The 23,090-nt window shown below is 43.3% G+C and overlaps 2 protein-coding genes across 2 annotated transcripts in view; both read right to left on the bottom strand.

The window, feature by feature from the left end:
• Window positions 1–2,501: 2,501 nt before the first annotated feature.
• On the bottom strand, window positions 2,502–11,705 carry VAMP3 (vesicle associated membrane protein 3). The gene is made up of 5 exons (XM_034671172.1): window positions 11,568–11,705; window positions 9,526–9,607; window positions 5,962–6,120; window positions 5,156–5,207; window positions 2,502–4,324 (listed from the first exon to the last, which is right to left on the bottom strand). Coding segments are annotated over exons 1-5 (315 nt in total). The 5' UTR covers window positions 11,570–11,705; the 3' UTR covers window positions 2,502–4,304.
• A 1,490-nt stretch (window positions 11,706–13,195) lies between these two features.
• CAMTA1 (calmodulin binding transcription activator 1) overlaps window positions 13,196–23,090 on the bottom strand; it is a 682,439-nt gene continuing 672,544 nt past the window's right edge. The window contains 1 exon segment of the mRNA XM_034671158.1: window positions 13,196–16,475. Within this exon segment, the coding sequence (XP_034527049.1) occupies window positions 16,443–16,475 (33 nt within the window). The 3' untranslated portion in view covers window positions 13,196–16,442.

Below are 23,090 nucleotides of genomic sequence, written 5' to 3'. Positions count from 1 at the left end.
CAGAGTCCCTATGGCGTTTAAAGTCATGGGTGAAATGGTGTCAACATGAGAATGCAGATAGAAAAGGGCCAAAGGCCAAGACTGAGGGAGAGGGGAGGCACAGAGATTCAGAGAGCCAAGCGAAGAATAAGGAGCCACAGATGGGTTGAAAGAAAGGCAGAAGAATGCTGGGTCATTGAAGCTAGATAAAATATTTCAAGGACAGAGCTATTAACTGTATCAAATGCTGGTGATACGCAGAGCAAGACAAGGGCAGAGAAATTTCTGTGGCGCTTCACCGAGACGATGACCTTGGTTAAAGATGTCTCAGTAGAGTTGGCTGAAGGAAAAGTTCAATGTGAGGCAGTGATCATGGGGAGCTGTGGGAAGGGAGTTGGCTGCGTGGGGCTGTAGACAAATGTTTGCCCAAGGGAGGGATGTGGGGACCACAACTGGGGTCTGATGGGGTGATCTAACAGGGAGGGAGAGGGGATGAAGCAGGAGGAAGAGCTGCAGACAACAGGCAATTGCTGGAGGGAAGGCTTCCATTAGGCTCGGGTCCAGAGCCTGGGCTAAAGGCAGGCACTTGTGTTAACGGGATTGCCCACGGTCTTGACGGTATAAAGACAAGTGGAAGATTTTGAAATGCACTTAACTTGCTAAAGGATGAGAAAAAATATCAATTATTTTCTAATAATTATGCCGTAATTGGCTTATTTAGTGAATTGTGGCTTTACAGATTGAATTTTCTGCTAGTGTGAAAAGCGGCTCAGTTGTAAATAAGGATGCCATTTTTTTTTTAAGATTTTATTTTTAAGTCATCTCTATACCCAACGTAGGGCTCAAACTCACCACCCTGAGAGCAAGAGTCCCACGCTCCACCGACTGAGCCACCCAGGCACCCCCAAGGACGCTATTTTTAAATGCACTAAGCAGTCAATTTTAAACAAACAATCCTCACACAAAACCAATAAAAAAAAATCACCATACTTTAAGAAAAATATTCTGTTAGTGATGCAAATATAGAATTATCATGTAGGATGCACAACTCATCCGAAAATACTTATGAGTCAAAGGGAATCTGCCTCATTCTTTGACTGAAATTGTCATCAGGAAGGCCATTGTTCACAAACATCACATTTCTCCTTCCAGTGACATGTGTCCCCTGCCACCTCTGAGGTTAGGCAGGGTCATGTGACTTGCTTTGGCCAGTAAAATGTGAGCAGAGATAAGAACCCCACTTCCAGACGGAAGCTGTGAGAGCCAGCGCACAATGTCTGATGTTCCCTTCCTGCCACAGTGATAACCCGAAACAAATGTTTACAGGAAGTCCCCCCGAGGGAGTGACGATAGAACCTTCCTGTTGCCTGGCATTGGACATGAGGCATGAGCAAGGAAATAACTTCAAGCCATTGAGATTTGGGGAATGTTTATTAGGTAGCGTTCCAGCATGTTCTGAGTGATCTGTATGGCGACTAAAAATACCAGCAAGTCCAGTGGACTTGTCTGGCGTTGGGCACGGGTTGGATGGTAGTGCCATTTTCTGGAACAGACACTATTAACGGTAGGAAGAGGAGCATGTGGCAGGGGAATGCTTAAATCTGTCTGGTCCATGCTGAGTTTGAGAGGCTTGTGTCCACTAGGTCAGGAATCATCAGTACGTTAATGATTAGAGACGAGGGAATAGGTAAGATTGACCAGGGAGAGGGAGAAGAACGGAAAGAGAAGTTGGCTGAGGACCCAGTTGGCCAAAGAATCCTGACATTTACAGGAGAAGCAGAAAACAGCCCGTTTATGGTAGATTTTCCTTCAAAAGCTTGAAAATGGCACCAAAATTTATATAGATCTCATTGTATTAAGGTCCTGAACAAATTCCACTGTACACAATTCGACCAGAGTGCTCTGTCGGATACATGGCATGCCAGACAAGAAAGAGGCAATCATCTACCCCAGGTCAAGGCAGTGGTGAAGAAGTCAACCTCTTTTCTCCCAGATTTATATAGGAAACTGGTGTTTTATTGTAACCATAAGCAAAGGCTACTTCCACCCGTATTTTATTGTTCCTAGTGGTGGTAGATTAAGAGGGGAAGTGTATTCAAGGGGAAGGATACGCAGAATCAAACTGAGAGCCATGTTTGGGGAAGTACCTTGACCATCCACGTTACCTTCCCCGTGTGCCACGTAGGCAGCTTCCTATTCTACCAGATACAGGGCCAGGACTGCACGTCACTCTTTTAAGAGCGTATATTTAAGAAACTCAAAAGCCAGATCCTGAGCATTCTGGTAATCGTGAGAAAGCCAGCCCCCCACTTCCCCAAGGGGAAGGGTTTGCTTGGGTTCACCAGGGTTTGGGGAAATGCTGGGGACTAAGCAATGAGTCCTCGGGAAGGAGACTGGGGAGAAGGAAGAGAAAGTGGAGTTTGGGGTTTCTAAGTGAGAGGTAAAGGCAGCAGAAAGGAAGGCCATTTTTAAGACTTGGACCATGCGCAGCTCTTCTTCCACAAGCAACAGAGATACCGGAATTACGTTTATAAACAGTTTATTCAGTTCATTATAGTGGGTGAGCTCCCAGCTAAATGCACAGATACAAGCGAGGTGCCCCTGGGTTAATGCAGGAGCCAGACGGTTACGTGGGACTGGGCACGAGGCAAGGAGGGAGCACCAAGGTTTCAGAGTCAGACCCGGCTAGCGCCCCCGAGTGGCCGGGATGGGGGGCTCACGGCCCGCCCCACACTGACCACTGCTTCCTTCTCACAGCTGGGTGCCCTGCAGGGCATGTCTTCACCATGAGGCCAGGGGAACAGATATTAAAGGGAGCCCGTGTCCTGGTGCCCCTCAACTGTTGTTGCTTTGTAAGTCACATGCTAGCATGTGAACAAGAATTTTAGAACTCTCCAGTAACCACGGGCCAGAGCGGTAACACCTCCGCAGCTCTCCCTCAGCAGCCCCCCCACCTGTCTGCATGCCTACCTGAACTCCCATCCTTAGGCCACCGCCCTGATGGTCCAAGTCTCACACACACAAGTCCCTCAGGTGACAAAGCTACTTCCAAAGCAGCAACTTGTGCAGACAGCCCATGACGTTGAAGAAAGAAAGTGTCTCTGGTTAGCTATCCCCTGGGAAGAGTCATCCGCCCCTGACCAATGCCCAACTGAAAGCATAATTTAGAAAACAGATTTAGGAAGTGGAATACAGATAAAAATAGGAAACAAACTCCCGGAGGCTATCATCTATAGGGCCTGGGCCAGTTAACGACCAGTTCATAGACGGTCTCACTTGAAGGCTGCAGAACAGTTACTCACACAATTAGCAGAGACCTAGTGGGGTGCACGGCTGACCATCTGCCAACTGCTGGGTAGAACTCAGTCTCTACGGATGACATGGTCAGAGTCCCGCTTAAACCTTCTCCCACCCCTGGGAGAAATGCTGAATCGGAGGGGGAGCCGCACCGCCTACCGCACTCCAAAGGCAAGAAAGGCCTGCTAGGGTGTAGAGGGTTCACGCACAATATTATAATTTTAATTCTGAAGGGCACCTTAAGTTCCATTTGTCACTTTTTTGAATTTATCTGTCGGGAACCAACTTAAGGACACTGTACTGGCATTCAACTTTTTGGCAAAATAGAAACTTTGGTCTTGGCCACAGTTCTATAAAAATGTTTTAAAGAGGCTATTACTTCTGATTAAAATAATATTTTTAGCAAGTGATACAAAAACAGTAACAAGAAAGCAAACATCTTCATATCTAATGTAAGAGCAATAACTCTTCCTCCACATCTTATTTTAAATACAGCGCAAGCGTCAGTAGTGCTTATAAACAGTAGAGAGTTCTCTTATAGGGAATCTGAAAAATAGCAAAATAAGGCACAACCTGTTATCGTTACAGATTTGCGTTAGGCAGTAGTGTTCTTTCTGGAAGGCACAAATTGGAAATCTGATCACCTGAAGGTTTAGAATGTGGTTCTGAGGATGTCATATGACAGGGATAGCTAACTTGGAACAAATTCCTGTAACTGGAATTAATGGCAATTCATCAGACAACATTACTTCGAGGTGACGACCCTCGGGAACTTAAGAGATCCTCTTCATCGGCCGCACGGCAATCTGTGAAGGCGCCGGGCCAGGCGTGGGCCGGGCGGCCGCACGTCAAGTCTGGAGTGCTTATGACATTACAAAGGCACGTTTCCTAGAAATTAAACTTTACAGTAATGAACAGAAAACAATCAGTTTAGACAGAACAGTAGGCGAGCTCGAGAATATAGCAGGTTCTAAGTCAAACGTCTTGAAGAGGTTTCCTGAACAGCAGGCCGGGGCTGCACGGGTTCTTCACGGGGAAACATTCCACACTAACGAGCGGGGGAGACACAAAGAAGCAGAGGAAACAGCGGTCAGTCTCTCACTGAAGCCCGGAACTGACCCTGAAGGCCGCAGGCTGAATACGCAATTCAGTCCGGCCGACTTCTCACTAGGGGCCTCTCTACCCTTCGGAGAGGGCTTGAGGGCACTGTCACGAGAAGGGACGGGGAGAACTGCTTTGGCAAATGTTCCCAGGTCCCGGGCTCCAAACGTCAACGGCCTGTTCCAGGATCACGCACGCTAGCGGCGGTAGTAACGCCAGTGATCATGCTTCAGCGCATGCGCGCCTGCATGGGCTCGTCTACTCGTCCGGCCACGACTACCGCTACGCGCCGGGAACCACCCCACACGCTGTCTACCGAGCACTGGTGTCCTCAGAGCAAACATATGGGGGGTACTGTTATCAACCCCACTTTACAAGGGAAGAAACTGAGGATCAAGGACGTTAATCTGCTTGCCCAAGGCCACGCAGCCGGACGGGAACGGAGCCACGGTGGATAACAGGGAGTCACGCTTTTAATCAACAGATGATACTGTTTCTTGTAAAAGGAAATATCAGATGACAATGTACTCAGTGAAAACATGCGTCAGTGGAAATGAATACATTTTCTCTAACTTCAAAGGACCAAGTTTATATTTAAAAAACCCTTGGATTTTAGTGAAATAACACTCAAATATGTAAAACATTTACTGAAGAAAACGAAAATCTTTGGATAAACTAAGAGTTCTGAGGGAACTTGAATTCTGGGTTCTTGTATGTGGCATCAGCTGCGCCCAGACTGGGAAGACCCAAACAATGAGTTTAGGCCAGGGACACTCACCGATGATGATGATGATGATGATGACGACGACGACAATGCCTATCGCCCACATCTGTGACAAAACACAGACCACTTCACGTTTCCAAACACAGATCCGCGTGCTCACCGAAAAGTATAATATTCTAGTCACTGACCGAAAAGTTAAGGAGCACTACAATCTGAAATAATTCCTAATTTTTAAAGTCTAAGTTTACTGTTCTCAATTACGGCATGGAGTCATTTATCTGCTTTTTAGAAGATGGTCAAATGATTTGTGGTCCGTGGAAAGGCATTTGCTTATGTATAAAGCTCCTCACACAAGGAAGGGCTGCTAAGCGCGTCCTGTGCGTCAGAAAGTGTCCCTGATACCAGTAAGGGGGCAAGATACACTTGGGCTGTGGCAGACGCAGATCTGCTTCGGGATACGCAGCTGGAGGACTGCTTCCGTGCGTCTGTGGAGCCCACTGGCTTTCAAGCACCGCCCCCCGTCCTGTGACGCTGGAGCCCCAGTCCCGGAATCACAGGCCAGCTGACCGCCACGCCCAGCCCTCTCCTGCCAGGATGTGCTTGGGGCCTTGGGCTGAGGTCTGTGACTGACTTTGGACATTCCTGTTCTACATGCTTCCAAGGTCAGCCATGGATCATGGAGCATTCCTGGCTGAGGGGACGGGAAGGGAGCATGGGTGCAGTCAGCACTTTAGACTCAAAGTCGATCCAGATTGCCCCGTACGGGACGTCACACTCATCTCCCACACCTGCAGCCTCAGCTGGCCCTCCTGGGAATACAGAGGGTGACTTAATGTAAAAACCAGCTAAAAGAAAATTACCTTGCAATTCTTCCACCAATATTTTCTCTTCAACTTGGCAGCACTTGTTTCAAACTGGGACGCTCCTGCCTGCAGTGCGTCTGCACGATCGTCTAACTCCGAGAGCTTCTGATCTCTTTCCAACACCTTATCCACATTGACTCTCATGATGTCCACCACCTGAATGAACACGATCAACACCAAGTTACACAGAAAGGGAGGGAAGAACAAGCAAAACTCTCAGTGAAGTAAATGGGCACATTTTCTTTCAGAACAGCACTTTATTACTTTGAACCATACTTCCATTTAAAAAGGACGGAGCGGGGAGTGCCTCGCTCTTCCATGATGAAAACACTCAGCAAACAAGAAACAGAAGAGCACTTCTCTAACGTGATAAAGGACATTGATGGAAAACCCACAACTAACATCCATGCTCAATGGTGAAAGACGGAGAGTTTCTCCCTAAGATCAAGAACAAGCAAGGATACCCACTTTCACTAATGCTGTTCAACACTGTACTGGAAGTTCTGGCCAGAGCAATCGGGCAAGGAAAAGAATAAAAGACATCCACACTGGAAAGAAAGAAGTAAAACGACCTCTATATGCAGATGATTCCATATATGGAAAATGCCAATAAACACATTCAGTGCAGGTTCAGGGTACAAGACCACCACCCAGAAATCAGAATGTTTCTATACAAGGGAAATGAAAAGGAAATTAAAAAAAACAATTCCATATACAGTAGCATCCAAAAGAATAAAATACCTAGGGGATAAATTGAACGAAGGAGGCAAAAGATTTGTGCGCTGAAAACTACAAGACACTGCTGAAAGAAATGAAAGACCTAATTAAATGGGAAGACACTCCATGTTCATAGATGGGAACCCTTACTGTTATTAAGATGGCAAGACGCCTCAAGCACTGTACATATATACAGATTCAACAATCTCTATTAAAATTCCACTGTTGTTCTCCCCCTACCATCCCCTTCTGGAAACAGAAAAGCCAATCCTTAAATTTTTATGGAATTGCAAGGGGCCTGAATAGCCAAAACAATACTGAAAAAGAAAATGTTGGAGGACTCAAATCTTCCAATTTCAAAACCTTACAACAAAGCTACAGTAAACAAAGTAGCGTGATTCTAGCATAAGGACAGACATACAGACTGAGGATCCAGAAATGAACTCAAACATCTATGGCCAACTGATTTTTGACAAGGCTGTCAAGATCATTCGATGAGGAGAAGGATGGTCTCTTCAGCAAACGATGCTAGGAGAACGGGACAGCCATATGCAAAAGAATGAAGCTGGACCCTTACAACTCCCCCTATATATAAAAATTAACCCAAAATGGATCAATGCCCTAAGCATAAGAGCTGAAAACTATAAAGCTCTTGGAAGAAAACATAAGAGCAAATCTTTCTAACTTCTGATTTGGCCATGGATTTGACACCAAATCAAGAACAACAAAAGAAAAAATAAATTGAACTTTTTAAAAATTAAAACCCTTTGTGCATCAAGAGACATTATCAAGGATGCAAAAAGACAATCTACAGAATGGAAGAAACTATTTGCCAATCATTTATCTAAGAAGGGTTTAATATCCAGAATACATATATATAAAGAACTCTTACACCCCAAAACAAAGAGAGAAACTAGCCAATTAAAAGCCAATAGACTTGAATGGACATTTCTACAAAGAATGCATACAAATGATCAACGAGGACATGAAGCTAATTCGACACCACTGGTCAGTAGAGAAATGCAAACCAAAACCACTCTGAAACACTTCACATTCACTAAGGAGGACCGCTCCACTCAGGGAGAACAGAAACTTGTACCAAGGGTTGGTGAGGACGTGGAGAAGCAGGAGGCCCCGGACGCTGCTGGAGGGAATGTGGACACGTTTGGCAGTTCCTCAAAAAGTGAAACACACCAATGACCACGTAATCCAGCACTCCTGCTTCTAGGTGCGTATCCAGGAGAAATAAAAACACATGTCCACACAGAAATCTGGCCATGCAGGTGCACAGAAGCATTATTCACGACAGCCAAAAGCTGGAAACTCAGAAACCCCCTCCACAGATGAACAGAAAAACGAATCATGTACACACACACCGTGGAACGCCACTCAGCCATAAGAAGGAAGGAGGTACTGACAGATGCTACGACGTGGATGGCCATCGCCAACATCATGCTGCGTGAAAGAAGCCAAACACAGAAGGCCACACGGTGCACGATCCCCTTTACAGGACACAGCCAGATCGGGCAAATCCACAGACACAGAAAGCCGACTGCAGGTCAGCAGGAATGGGAGAAAAGGGGAACGGGAAGTGGTGATTACGCGTGTCCAGGCTGTTCTTCGGGGGGATGCAAAAGTAGTCAAATTAGACAGAGGTAATGGCTGCACAACATTATGAACATACCGAACACCACTGGTTAATAGTTACTTGTGTGTTATGTAAACTTTACCTCAATTAAAAAAACCCAACAACCTCTCCTTAAAATTCCTTTGGTTAAGAAAAAAGACCCAGTTTGCTTTTGTAAGTACACAAAAGTTTCATCCAGGGTGGACTTAGAATGGGTTTCTTACCATGGAAATGTAAAATTTTCAGAATTCAGTTCATAAACAAAACCATGACACCAAAATATGATCAAATGATTTAATAATGCAATCTAACCTAAGTTTAACTCTGCTTTTTATTTTTTTAGATGATTTTATTTATTTATTTGAGTGAGAGAGCGAGCCAGCCGAGAGGGAGGAGGAGGGGCAGAGGGAGAAGCAGACTCCCCACTGAGCAGGGAGCTGGACGTGGGACTCGATCCTGGGTCTCCAGGATCATGACCTGAGCTGAAGGCAGACGTTTAACCGACTGAGCCACCCGGGCGCCCCTAACTCTGCTTTTTAAAGCAGCTAAGTGCAAAAGACCAAGATGTCTTTGTTGGACACTGACAGCTCTTCGGGCTACAGAATGCTAGTCTGAATGTCTCAGCTTTCATCATGGGTCTGCATATACAGAGCGGAACAAAAGATGCCGTGAGGGCCCTCTAACTTAAGAATTCCACAAATATCGATTTGTTGGGCTAGAGCAGTTGGCCAGCGTCTGACTTCTGTACATGAATGGGCGACAACTGGAACTGAGTTCTAGAGGCTTCCTCAAGCCTGGTAACCAGAACGTCAGGCTACTTGTAAGAAGCGTTTTGATGAAAAATCTGGTCGGAGGGATTGGTCTTGGCTTGAACAATCTATAGACCTAATCCTTAAAACTCTATTACCTTATTTTATAAAGTGGTTCTTTTTTTCTTTTCCTTCTTTTTTTTTAATTGTGGCAAACTCTATCTTATCAAGGAGTTCTTGGAGGAATGGTCTCAGAAGTATTTGTGGCTCAGAACAAGATCTGGTCATGGGAACACAAGCATGACACCTGGAGACTGACTGCTCAGAAGCTGAGCTCATCTGTCACATTTATGAAACCAAATTCCCTTTATACTCTTGCTTTTATGATACTCTTTCTAAAAAGATTTCTTTCCCGAGTGTTCCCACGTTGGTTTAAAATTCACTGTTTTCAGCGTTTGAGAGCAATACCTCATCTACTTGATTTTGCGTCTGCTGAAGTCTTCGGCTGCTGCCCGAGGCAGCACTGGGACCTGCAGGTGCACCTGTAGACCTGCAACGTGGAAAGGCACAAGCATGAGTGACCTCTGCTTCCACATACATTTCTGTAAGTATGAAGACGTTATTCCAAGACCTCGCTGTGACAAGTTTTATAACTAAAGCAGAAAAAGAAATCCTTCCTACAGCAATGAACAAAGGTTCTAATGACATTTCTTCTAATTCCTCTATAATTTCCAAGATTCGTCTGTATGTGAGGAGTGACCAGAGTCTAAAGTGAAGGTTTAATAAGCTCTACTCCGCATCGCTGAAGCACCTGATCTTAACACCAGGGACCCTAAGACAGGGAAACTTGATCTTCTAATTTCTTATTGTTTAAGGCACACATCTACTCAAATGCACTCAGTACTCTTCCGATCTCTCATTGTGGCAAGACTTGTTTCCACAGTTATGAACAATTACAGAATGCCACTTTTCCAGTACGGGGAAATATACTCATTTACAGAAACAGGGTCAGGAACATCAGGATGCAGGGAGGAGAGGTGGTGTGAGTGGGAAAGGTGAGACGAAGCAGTGCTTCCTCTCTTAAAAGGTACTCCTCTTTTCCAATCCTCACTGAATGCCTATTTCTCCCCGGGCAGATCTTCCTTGACCACCTGTGGCTCTGAAGTCCTTATTGCTTCCATTACTTGGTTGGCCACGCTTTGATTTTTCACACACACATGCACACCAGTTGACCCTTGAACAAGGTGGGGTTTGGGGCGCCGACCCCTTTCCCCTCCCCACAACTGAAAATCTGCATGTAACTTTTGACTCCTCCAAAAACGTGAACTACCAATAGCCTACTGTTGACCGAGGCCTTACCGATAACATAAACAGTCGATTTACACAGTTTGTATGTTATATGTATTACACAGTGTGTTCTTACAATAAAGTAAGCTAGAGAAAAAATGTTAAGAAAATAAAAAGACAGAGAAAATAATTTACAGTACTGTACTGTATTTATCAGAAAAACCCCACGTGTAGTAGGACCTGCACAGTTCAAACCCACGTTGTTCAAGGGGCATCTGTAATGTCTGGCCTTCCCTAAGAGATCACAGACTCTTGTGTCTTAGAGGTCTCTTCCCTGTATCCAAGACAACACCTAGCATGTGTCTTGCATACAACAGCTACTGATGCTGCCACTGATTCAAGTTCTATTATACCCACAGTTTGTCAAAGACCAGGGACGTAGCAGATCCCATGCCTGCCCTTGCACTTTTTTATTCTCTGATAGGTTAACAGCGAAGGACCATGTACTGGTACATTTTCTCCAAGCATTTTCTCATTTAATTCTTATAACTCTTTGAAGCGGGTACTACTATTAACCCCATTTTATAAAAGCGTAAAGTGGGGTTTAGAAAGTCAACACAGCTGGTTGCAGTGGAGCCTGTCTGTAGACCAGGTCCCAGAGGATTCCACGGATCTAGAACTTAACCACTGTGATTTCCTGGCAGAGAGCCTCAGCAGGTACACTCCAGAGGGGTGATCCCAGCTCCTAGAAGGAACCCAGGGAAAGCACCCATTCCTTCCTCCTCTACAGGTGAGCGATGAACAGGCGGGAGGGGATAGAGGGTCCTTGTGACTCTTGACAGTTTTCTCTGAAAGTAACCACCGGAAACTCCCCTGTTTTTAAGAGCCACTACAAGACGGCTTCTGCTTAAAGAGGGAAGGTCCGTCCACAGCTCTGCTCCTGAGTCCACTCTGACCACTGGTGCCTCTATACACAGGGCTGAGGTCCTTTCCCTTGCAACTTCCGGAGCCCAGCCCAGCACCAGGCCGCGAACAGGCGCTCCAAGTCTAGGGCAGAAGCCGCCGCTCCTCTCCGGAGCCTCGGGCCGGGGATTAGGGAAAGGGGAGAAGGGGTGGAATCCAGGTAGGGGCAGGGGAGGGAGGGGGCGTTTTCAAGCTCAGGGAAGCCCCCGCCCGCCCCGCCTCTTCCGCGATCGNGCCCCGCGTCTCGCCGCGTCACTCACATTTTGGCGGCGGCGGCGGGCGACGGTCAACAGTGCGGCTCAGCGGGACCGAAGGCCGGGAGCTGGGCGGGGCGGCGGCGCGGGACAGATGACGTCGCCGGGCGCGGCCGCGAAGGGGCGCGCCGGAAAGGGGCGGGGTGTCGGGGGGCGTGGCCACCCGAGAGAGCTGGGCGGTCCGGCCCGAGCTGACTGCGCCGGGCGGTGCACCTGGCTCTGTCGCGCTGGGCACGCTCTGCCCGTCGCCGCCCTTGCGACGCTGGGGTACGTGGCGCATTAGGCACTGTAAGGGGACTGTGTAGGTAAATGCGGGCGGGGGCGTGGTACATTATTCTGGGCCGGGAGCCATTTCCCTGGCGGTGACAGTCAGTACTGCGGGCTGTGTGCTTCTGCTTGACGTCCCGCGTTAACCCAGTGGTCCTGGAGACCCCACGTTTCCCTAGGACACTTATTAAAATGAGATCGGAAGTCCCTTTGGGGTATTTATCACAGGCGTTGATAGGGTTAGACTTCCTTTCTTCGTGTGCTCGTGACTCAAATATTTGTCACTGCACAGACCGTACTACAATCTGTTTAGGGGAGCCTGGCCATAAGGAGCTGTGTTTAGTTTCCACATTTTTGTATTCCCGGGCCCCGGCACAGAGTAGGTCCTCAACTTCTGAACGGCTGTAGGCGGAGTCACAAATCCAAATGCAGTGAGTTACTTTGCAATGTATTTAAAGTTGCTACTGGAAGTATTCCTACCAACGTTGACAACGCCTACCTTAAAAAAAAAAAAGAAACAGAACACTGCAAAACACTGCCAGGTCAACCGGCAGATGAGATGAGAAATGAAAAAATACTTAAATACCGAACTGTCTTTTCCGACCGTCAATGTAATAATTTGAAAGGGGAAGTGTTAGTGTGTATCAGAATAAACAAGAGTGTCACAGAGGAGATGGGATTTGAGTTGGGTTAAGTCGATAAGAAGAGAACTCTCCAGGCAAGGGATGAACAAACATGACCAAAGACAGCAGTGGAAATGGACATGGTTTGCACCGCCCAACCAGAAGGGGCAGGTTGGGGTACAGGTGAAAATAAGACAGAATAAAGAGGATATACAAGAAAGGAGAATGTCATTTAAATTCAGTGAGCTCTAGAAACCACGGGCCTGGTGGAGTTGGAAGATACCTTGTGGCCTTGGTCTGGCAGGAGCATCCACATGGGACTCCGTGGAAGAGGGACTACCAGGGAGACAAGATGACACCGCAGTGAAAGGAAAGGAGATGATGACGGAATTCTCAGAAAAGAAGATGGATATTAGCAGTCAGTTGGAAAATGCCTTTTCAAAAACAGCAGAGGATTTTAGTGGCAGCGGTGAATTCAGATTGGTGTCTGTATGTTTCAAGTAACTGGTATGTTGAGAGGTGCCTGAGAAGACCGTTGAAAAGCAAGTGTTCTAGGGGCAGTGGCAGTAATTACTAAGACATTTTTATTTTACGGGCATGTCTGAAACTCTGTAATAAGTCAATGCCAAAACATTGTCTCTAGATCTAAGGAAATTCATGCAATGATCTCATCTGGGTTTGAAACAGGCTGGTCACCCTGGATTTCAGTATTAGGTAAAGTTAAAGCAAAGCACACACATAGTATGGGGAAATTTTCTTCATTTTTAATTTACAGCAGAAAGAATATAAAGCATTCAGAAAACATTTTCCATATTTTAAGGGCAATTCAAAACATTTTGCATGGTTTCCAGCAGCTGAGTTCTTCAACAGATCCATTGATTCAATGATGCTTCACATGCACAATTACAAAAATAAAACTTACAAAAAAGAAGACATCTAGACTAGTTTTACATGCAAGTCTCAGGGACCCCCCATTGGGCGCCAACTACTGTGTGGAACTGCCATAAGCGACCGTGCAGCCAGAGAGGGGTTCGAGTTATTGTCTTTATTTCGTTCACACAGTACAGCTGATTTCAAATGGGTAACAAGAATAGCAATTAAATCTTCAGGAGACAGAATAAGATTAGCTATTAATTTTATAATGAAATCCTACTCCTGGCACTTGGGAATTCAGATTATCCAAGAAAGCTGCGCTTACCTATCATCTTATATTCAAAATTAAGATTCACAACCAAGAAAAAGCGGTCAGAAATGCTTCGTTTCAGTGGAAGTGCATTTGTACCTCACCTAGGATTCACAGTTGTACTGGTAGGCTACACTGATCGGTTTTGAACCTACTTCCTATCCCCTCCGTAAGAACGCTCCTAATTCTATGTAAGTCTTTATCTTCCAGAAGTTTCTAACTTACTCGGCTAATAATGTAGCATGGGAGACATTAAAAAAAAATGAATAAATAAATGTGAGGGGTTAAAGCAAATCCACTGAGGTCATTACTCTTGTCAAAAGATCAGTTATTTGTACCATAATAAATGGAATAAACGTATCTAAATTCAGTACTAATATGGGATATTCTGAAAGAGCTGGCTTTCACCTTCCTATTCCCATTTTCGAATACAATTGTGTGTTTGTAATTACTCAGTGTCCTCCTACAAGTCAAATTGTGTAAAATAATAGGTATTGGGGGGGGGAGTGCAACAGCTGCAACATAACCCACACACATTTAAAAACAAAATCGAGCCAGGTCAGTTTACAAATGTACATGTGGCTACTGGTTGTGGGGCTGTCACTGTTGTCTAAGCTGATCACAAGTGGTAAGACATATACTGTACAGTAATCCGAGGTTGGCAGTGAAAGGAAGTAATTAAAAAACAAGTACAATTATAGAAAAGGCACCAAGAGCACTGACCCCAGTTTTTACCACAATCTTTTTGTATCTACCTTCCTTCTAAAGACACCAGTTTAAAAGCTTATTTGTGAATATTTTTAGGCTTCACAACAAGCCTTGAGTTTTAACTTACAGTTGGCAGCCAGAACCAAGAAAAAAAAAAAACCAAAAAACTATTATCTCAGCTTTACACCAACTGGTCCTGAAACTTGACCTGGGAATTTTAAACTGGCATCATCAAATGCGAACTTTATTCTCTCAATTTAACGTTAGTAGTTTAGTTTTTAAAAGCATCAGAGTTCTTTGGCTCCTCATTATATGGAAAGAGTAATAGACCATGACAACCCTACGAGACCAGTTTGCATCTTTTAAATTTTTAGTTATTTTTTGTGCAATTTTTGTTACATTTTCTGATTTCCAGCAGGAGATATGAAAAACGTGAGACGTTTTCCTACTTTCCATACTAATTCTTTTGTCAGGTTTCGATCGTTCTAAGTGTTCTTTTTGGAGTGAGTGGATGGTGTGAAGCATATGCGGATTCATCTTACGATTATCTGTTTAGCAAAAGTAACTTAATTTTCGTAAGCAATATTAGCATTCACATTACTTGGCACCGTTGGCAAAAAAAATTTTTTAATTAAATAAAATAAACTCCTGGTAGCCAAAATTAAATGTAAACATATCCTTTTTTTTTTTAAGTAATGTTACTCTGCCTTTTATCCTAAGTCTAAATACAGTAGCTCTTTTTTTTGTTTTTTGTTTTTTGCAGTTTAGTCATGCTTTAGCAAAATGTTCTTCTAAAGAACATTTAAAATAAAGTACTCTTATAGTGAAATAAAGTTTTTTTTGTTTCATTTTACAGACCATAGCCACTAATGCTTTGCTTTTGTTCATTTCTTTTTTCTTGAGTTCATGCACATATCTCTTTGTTTTAATATATACAATATATACAAACAATACATCCACATTTTTTCTCGCTCGTTCAGACAAAACTATACAAATAATTTTATCTTGCCATGTTATTGACCTTTGTGAATAAAATATTTAGCAATTAATATAATCCCTTTCAAATATTTTCTCACTTTCCATTTCTCCTTCTCTATATACACAGAAACTGCTCAGTTTGGATGAGATTATAGCCAAAAATATGGAATTTACTGGCCAGAACGCAGCACCACACTGATCTTTTAGGTGGCAAATGTCCAGGCAAGGTTTATGATTCCTTAGAATGACTACAGTTTCCAAGGTTACTAAAAAAAGCTCCATGCTGTACCAATTCTCTAAGTAAATCTCATTGCACATGAAAGTAAGGCCCAAAAATTAAAGTGCTGAGCATGACAAAAGGGACAAGATGATCACTATACTCGTAGGTTCCTGGGAGGTGGGGGGGACAAGAAAATAAATTTAAACTCTGTAAGCTGTTTCTCATTAGTTCCCATGCATTACCCGTTTACCACACACCCGCCCCTCTGCAAATTTCCACAAGACATTAAAAACCTGCAGATTTTAAAAGTTGCATTAAGTGTGCTGTAGAGATTAAAACAAACATAAATGAAAATAAAATAAGATCAGTGAAGGAAATGAGAACACACGGACCCAATAAAGATTTGTATGATCTAAGCCCTCCACTGAGAACCAATCCCAAAGATTCAGCTTCTTGGAAGTGACTGACAGGTGCAGGAGCAGCGTTCTCTTTTGTTGCTAGTGCGTCCCCACCTTTGCTTGTCTATATTTTTGGTATAAATATTTGTACAGTTCCACACGATGTTTGAATACAGCCCTATATGAGAAGGAAACCGGCTTCTTCCTAAGAAGAGGAAGCCTCTTTCAGTTCCTCGTGGTGTCTTGTTTTCCCATGATCCAACAGAAGATTGAGTTCCAAGATGTCTTGCTGATCAAATTAAAAGTTGTCCATGAAAGTGCAAATGCAATGACCAACACATTCCTGTTAAAATCCTGCAGCTGATCTCCCCAAAACTGCAGAGGGATTGTGTGTGTGCGTGTGTGTGCGTGCGTGTGTGTGTCGTTGCATGTCTCTGCTAAAAACAGAAATGAAAACAGTCTGAAAAGCAATGTCACATTGCTAAGGGATGCTGCTGTATGTCTTCAAGTTCCTTGGCCTTTCTCAACTCTTTCACTCTGGAAGAGAAACAGACAGAACACCAGGTGATAGCTATACAGCGAAACCGTGGCCAGATGAGGGGAAGGGCATTACCATACCCTCTGAAGTGAAAAACCAAGACAAAAACCCTTTGGAAGACTGATGGCAAAAGAAACTCCTGCTAAACCCCTGGGGGAAATATTCCAAGAGGAAGACATGACCCTTCCTGAAACTCTGCTCTGCGTCAAGTGCTCTAAACACAAAGCAAAACCGAAGTCTACTGCGTCAAGTCACGTGTGAGAGTAACGTGCTCATCTTAGGAAGAGTTAACTCTTCACCTAGCTTTCCTGTTAGCCCGTTGGGACCACCATTAATGCCCGGCAGTCCCACAGGAAGCGAGTCAGGGAAACTGCACACACACTTACTTCGCTTCTGACACACCCAGGGACTGAACTGCTTTGCTCACAGACTCAAGACCGTAGGTATCTTGAAGCCGAGCGGACACCTGCACAGCTCTACTCCTGCGCTGGCATATTGTGGAGTCTTTCTGATTTTTGTTATTCCTTACCTTCCTCCCATCCACATTGTAACTTTACAAGATGTTCAGGTCACTTCCCCAGTGCTCCCAGATGGACAGCAACAGGGTGCGTACCAATAAGGTACACTTTGTTCTATTTATCAAACATGTTGCAGTAAACAAATTTAAATGACATTGTTGTCAACAGAGTCATGGAAAGTCCACATCAGCAAATTACGTGTTAATTATCCCCTCCAGTCTATAGTTTTCAATATAAAACTTTGTCTTGGGTTTCGAATATGGCCACCTGATGTAAATGGGGTGCCATGGAAGGGGTTGCAAGCTAGATTTATTCCTTTTAGTGACAAATAATTCAGATCTTGCCTTAATAACAAAATGATCAAATACAGGTGTGACTTCTGGGTCTAAGTCCTGAACACAGCATGCGCGGTGCACGACAGACGGCGTGTAGCTCTGCACGCCATATAATAACATTTGTTTCCCAAAATGGGTGCGGGAGAATGGGTTTAGGCAAATAGAAGCGGCAGTTTCTCAGGACATGTATGCCCTATGCTTCAACAGCGCAAGAAAAAGTCTCATCTGTTTTTCTCTCGTGGGCTTATACAGAGGTCAGTAATTCCCAAACACAGTTTTCTGATTCTCTAGGATAAGGTTTCTGCTGTTATCTTAAGTGATACCAGTCAATTTAAATTCTACTTTAAAACAAAAGCCAGTTTACTTTCTAAATAGATTCTCGTTAGCACTCAAGAAAACATTTTGAAAAGCAGTAGGAAGCTATTGTTAATATTACACAGGCTGGGATTCAATGGCCTGGCACATATGCTATTATAGCAATTTAAGAAAACAATATATTTACCACCTCCAAGCAGAATCATTTCTGAGTATTCTGCAAAGCTGATACAATCTCTTCAAAGAGAAGTTGCTCTCTTTCAGAAAAAAAGCTTTATTATTTTATCATCAATACTGAAAAGAATTATCATGTTTGAAAACTTTATTTGCCTGATTTATTTACTAAATACACCAGCTCCAGCTTGGTCAACAGTGTATCTTCAAAACTGTTAAATCCTTCTTTCTTAACAGGTACATTTAGAACACGTTGCTCTGTTCATAACTGGATCCAGGTATTTATTGAGTTTTAAATTTTGTAATTAAATATACCATGGATTATTAAGTTTGAGGGTAATTTGGATCATATTACAGTACAGAATTGTGCATCATTATAGGTCCCTAATTTTGGACATGCATACTTGATAAATAAATGGCTTTTTAAAAATTGAAACATGCTATATCGTGTGTTCAATTTTTAAACATGCAATATCTATACTAACAGCCCTGTGGCTGGGAAAATGCAAGGCATGCACTGATGCCCCCTTTACTTCCGGGCATGCAAAGTATCTGTACTTGTGCAGACCTACTTGCTGAATCACCGCAAAATGTGCATGCTACTTCCAATACGACATCTGATTTCTGCACTAGCACAGAACTCATTCACAAATATGCAACAGTGACTCCATCACTGACGAGGTTTCTAGAATCCGAAGAATTCTGAACTCAAAATCTGACAGCATAAACACAGATATCCACCCACAGGTTTTCTAGAGTGAAGAGGAATGCTTTAAAAAGATTAAGTTCATCACTGAGATGAAAGAAAAAAAGAGAGTGAATTATAAGCCAGGAATGTTTTATACAGTCTCATACCGAAGAAGCTGTCATCAGCTGGTCATAGTGGGTAAACCTTAAAAGTTTTTTAGTTAAAATGGTCACATTTGTTTTTGTAGGGTTTTTTTTTTTTTTTTGCAATTTCTTTTGCAACTAATTAAAAAGTCAACTAAGTTTTCATAAGGTTTCAAAGTGACCATGTAAACGCTCTGCTATGAACTCGTGATGGCCTCACACGGCTCTAGGTTAAGGAGAGATGCATGTCCACACATAGAAATGACTATGATCGTCTACACTGGGAAAAGGAGATGCCCTGATCTCAAATATGTTTTCTAGGCTTTCATCACTCCTGAGCTATGGCGGAGAACTTAGTTCTCAGTTTCATGATGAAGTTTTTACAGTACGTTAGTTAGCATGACAAATGATCCCCGAATAGCTTCAATGGCATAGGCTTTTTTTTTTTTTTAAGAGAAAGATGTTGAAGGAGGAATTAGGGAAGAGGTAGGGAAGACTTCTGCTCCCACGGCTGTACAGGCTTAGCATTCGTTACCTTGCTGAGTCCTCCCGACACATTCCCCATTGTCTCCAATTTGTAAATGCAGAACCTGAGATTTATAGCAATGAAGCAACATGCCCCAAATAATACAGTTAACAAGTGGCAGAGTGGGGATTCAAGCCCAGGGCTGTCTGACTTCACCTCTCCACCCTGCTGCCCCAAATATACCTCAGGAGAATAGAACAATGAAAAAAAAAAGTTACTGTACTGGTTTCTCCAAAGGTATTTAGAAAATCTCTGTGGCATGAGAGGAGAACATTGTTGAAACAGATAACAATTCATACCTATATTCCTAACAACTGCATTTCCTCAACTCGGAGATGCTGTCCCTTATGAGACCTTATGTTAATTTTACTACGGTGTTTGGGAGGACAAAAATTCCTCCACATAAAATGCACTTACCAATTTTATATAATGGATCTGAGATCTGAAAATAGCGGGAATAAGAACCAAGGAAAGGGAAGATTTTTATCCTCCTCCGATTTCCAATTGGCAGACTGTGTGAATGTCAATTTACCTCTCAACGTTTAGATGAAATTGAGAGACTTTTACAACCCGCCCTACTGAAGTCATAAATGGAGCTCTAAGTCACTAGTGGGCAGATTATTAGGATAGACTGGAGGCACCTAACTTTAATTTAATTTTGTTTTAAGTCAAATGTCAATTGGACAAAAAGTAATGTTTAAATGGTATATTGCCTATAAAGAAACACAAAACAATTAACTATATCACCGAAGTAATTTAGAACATGTGATACTAGAATTTTTGTCAGCAAATCTTAAAACAGATGTTTCAAATAGCTACAGAAATTTGTTGTTGCCTTGTCTCCATCAGGACATGAATAACCACTAAAAGGCATTTGTTAACTAAACATGCATCTACCACGAGAAGGGTCATAAAAGTTTAGCTGTTATTAACTCTCAGTTTTTCTCCTTGCTTACTTATATTTCCAAAATGTGCTACCAGAGTATACTTCTTTTGTAATCATTATTCCTGCTTGTCATTCTCCGGAAAAAAAAAAAAAAGTTTATAAGACGTTTTTCTATCCCTCTGTTACTACTACGACGTCTCACAAATGTTGGATTCACATGACACAAAACACACCCAACTGAAAAATTCAGTGGAGAAAAAAAATTCGATTTTATAATCCAAAACCAACATCGACTGACTGAACTGGTGTCATCGAAAACTTCCTGCATTATAAACCTAGTTTTTTCAGTACACAGCTTGGTAAATAGAGATCAGAATTCTTGAAGTTGGAATTATGCTTGAAGATCCAGTCACCGTATCTATAGGACTTAGAACACAGATGTTCAGCGAACTCCTGTTGCGTGGTCTATGCTAACTACGTGCAGCTAATGGTTACTGAGGTCCGCTTCTCTAAAGGAATTACACCTGTGAGATTCATTCAGGGCCAGTAAAGAACCTACCCTAGGAATGTCCTGGTCATCTAAGAACAGAGCCCATTACAATTACGCTTGCTTCTGAATTTCCCCATGCAGAAGACAGGCCAAGCAGCCTTTCGTGGGACTGGACAGACAAGTCATGTGGGACAGAGACGACAGCTTCCGTAGTTCAAGGCCTCACTATTGTACGGAGAGCAGCAAGGAGCACCTTCCTCAGCGTCCCGTCAGTACCTTGGAAAAACGGTACTCCTAGGACTGGCTTGGAGTGGAGGTAATTAGGGCAGCAAGACTTTGACCTGTGACCATTCCACTATTAAAATTGGAGACGACCTCGGGATCTGCCCAAGCACTCTAGGCTGAACATAATCGCCACTTTGGCATACTGCTGCAGTCTCAACAACAACAACAAAACAAAACCAAAACCAAAACAACCCCCCCAAAAAACCAACCAACCCCCAAAACAAAACAAAACAAAAAAACCAAAGAAAAAACGAAAAAACGAATGTTGCATTCTAATGTACTGAAGTGATGTAGGCAGCAACAGCACTGAAAGCCAGCAAAAGCCCACAGGGTTTATTTCCGTCAGACGTCCAATGATAATTCATGAATAAATGAAGTAGGCCTGCTTCCGAAACTTGTAGCAAACGATGGCTCCATGGGTAAAGCATAAGGCAAAGCTGCTTTTGCATCTACTCAGGAACGCTCAGCCAGAGAAATGTTTCATGAGTCAGTGGATTTCAGCAGGTATATTCTTGCAATGCTGGACGTCAAAAATATACAGGGCAGCCAGATGCGGCTTTCTGATTAGTTACCTGTTGCTCTGAGAGCTGCAATAGCTCGTGGGGAATTTAGGAAAAGAGAGATCTTGCCATTTTCCAGAAATCTCATTTGGATTGCAAAACAAAAAAGACAGAGAGGCCCAATAAGAATGACACAGAGCATGCTGTCTGCAATTTAACACACACCACTGTGTTCCAAAAATATTCATTTCCTAAAAGAGGCAAGTAAGACAAAATTACTTCGGGTATCTGAATTACATCCACAATGACACATCCCACACATTCATTTCCTGCTCCTCACCAAATATATCGGGCCACTTGGGAACTACGCCTCATGGCAACTTTAACTAAGGAAGTGTGATGTCACTGTGGTTGACCTAGAGCGCGGTCTGTTTCCCTCTGTCAAGCAGCAGACTTTCAGGCATCATTAGCGAATTGTCCCTTGGGTTAAAGTATACACAACAAAGCAAAAAGTATAAGCATAACCTGCAGAACTTGGTAAGGACCCACTGAAGAGATTTCACAGGACTGCTCTCAAGAGTCAGCACTGAAATCACTACTTACCCAGATAACTGGCACCATCTGGCAAAGTTAAGTGTTTAGAAACCCAGTTGTCAAATACAGAGAAAATCTGTTGCTTAAAAATTTGTGACCAGAAAGTGTTTCCTCTTCATCCTCCAATTAGGGTTCTTTTATGCCAGTAGAATAGCTTTGCCCACCTTTACTGAGGGCAGGTACTAGGCCAGCCACTTACAAAAACAGGTTATTGGAAAACCAGATTGCCCACTGTTTACGATAGTGTCTGCAGTGACTGTTCCAGGTGTACAGCCCTCTCACAGAAATATTATCCCAGGGAAAAAAAGGAATTTGTCTAAGAATCGCTTTTCAGAGAGTAGTCTCTCTGATCTGTGAGAACACTTCCTAATACCCCCCAAAACCAAATATCTTAGAGAAGTGGAAAGCCATTTTATAGCTAGGAAAAGAGGGATTGCCCTGTCTAGTCTCAGTACCTGGAGGATGAATCTGTCAGGTAACTCGGGTATTTGTTGTTTCTTGACATATGCGGTATCTTGGTTTTCTCCTATGGCACTAAATATCACCCTGTTCAATGTACTCAAAACCCAGCTGGAAAGTAGTGTTTTCAGCAATGTGCACCTCAAAGCCTTCTTCAATCTCAGAAATCCTCCAGTCAGTTTTTTGAAAGCAGGAGAACACCTACATTAACTGAATTAATAATGAAGACTGTTGATTTAAAGATCTCTCTGTGCATAACAAAAGTTTTCTCTTAAATGGACAGTTATTGTGTCCAAGACAAAACAAATCCCTAAGAGAGTTATCAAGAATTTGGAAACTATTTTAAGTGGGTAAACTAGGGGCTAAGTCTGGACGAAAGGCTGTGTGAAAATAAGCTGATACGGTGAAGGGTATTTGGGGCTTTTTCTTAGCCTTCCCCAAGTGAAGACTAAAAGCTGGAAGACACAACGGTATTTTCTGGTTCTTATGCGCCTGGATTAGCCTGTTGTGCCTTAATTCTGATGACCGACATCACCTGCCTTTCTAGAGAGCCTACTGCTTCATCCATCTAGGTGGCAGGGTTCAATCACGTTTGACAAGCTCTGCGCTGCAAAATTTAATTCCTTCAGTCTTCAACTATTATCTTTTGATGTATCAACCTTAAACGTTATGGTACACTTCAAACATTTACAAAATATGTA

Source organism: Ailuropoda melanoleuca, chromosome 11 (genome assembly GCF_002007445.2).
Source record: "Ailuropoda melanoleuca isolate Jingjing chromosome 11, ASM200744v2, whole genome shotgun sequence".
Taxonomy (NCBI): Eukaryota; Metazoa; Chordata; class Mammalia; order Carnivora; family Ursidae; genus Ailuropoda; species Ailuropoda melanoleuca.
The sequence above is the reverse complement of the archived record's forward strand: the minus strand, read 5'-3'. Positions and strand labels throughout refer to the sequence as shown.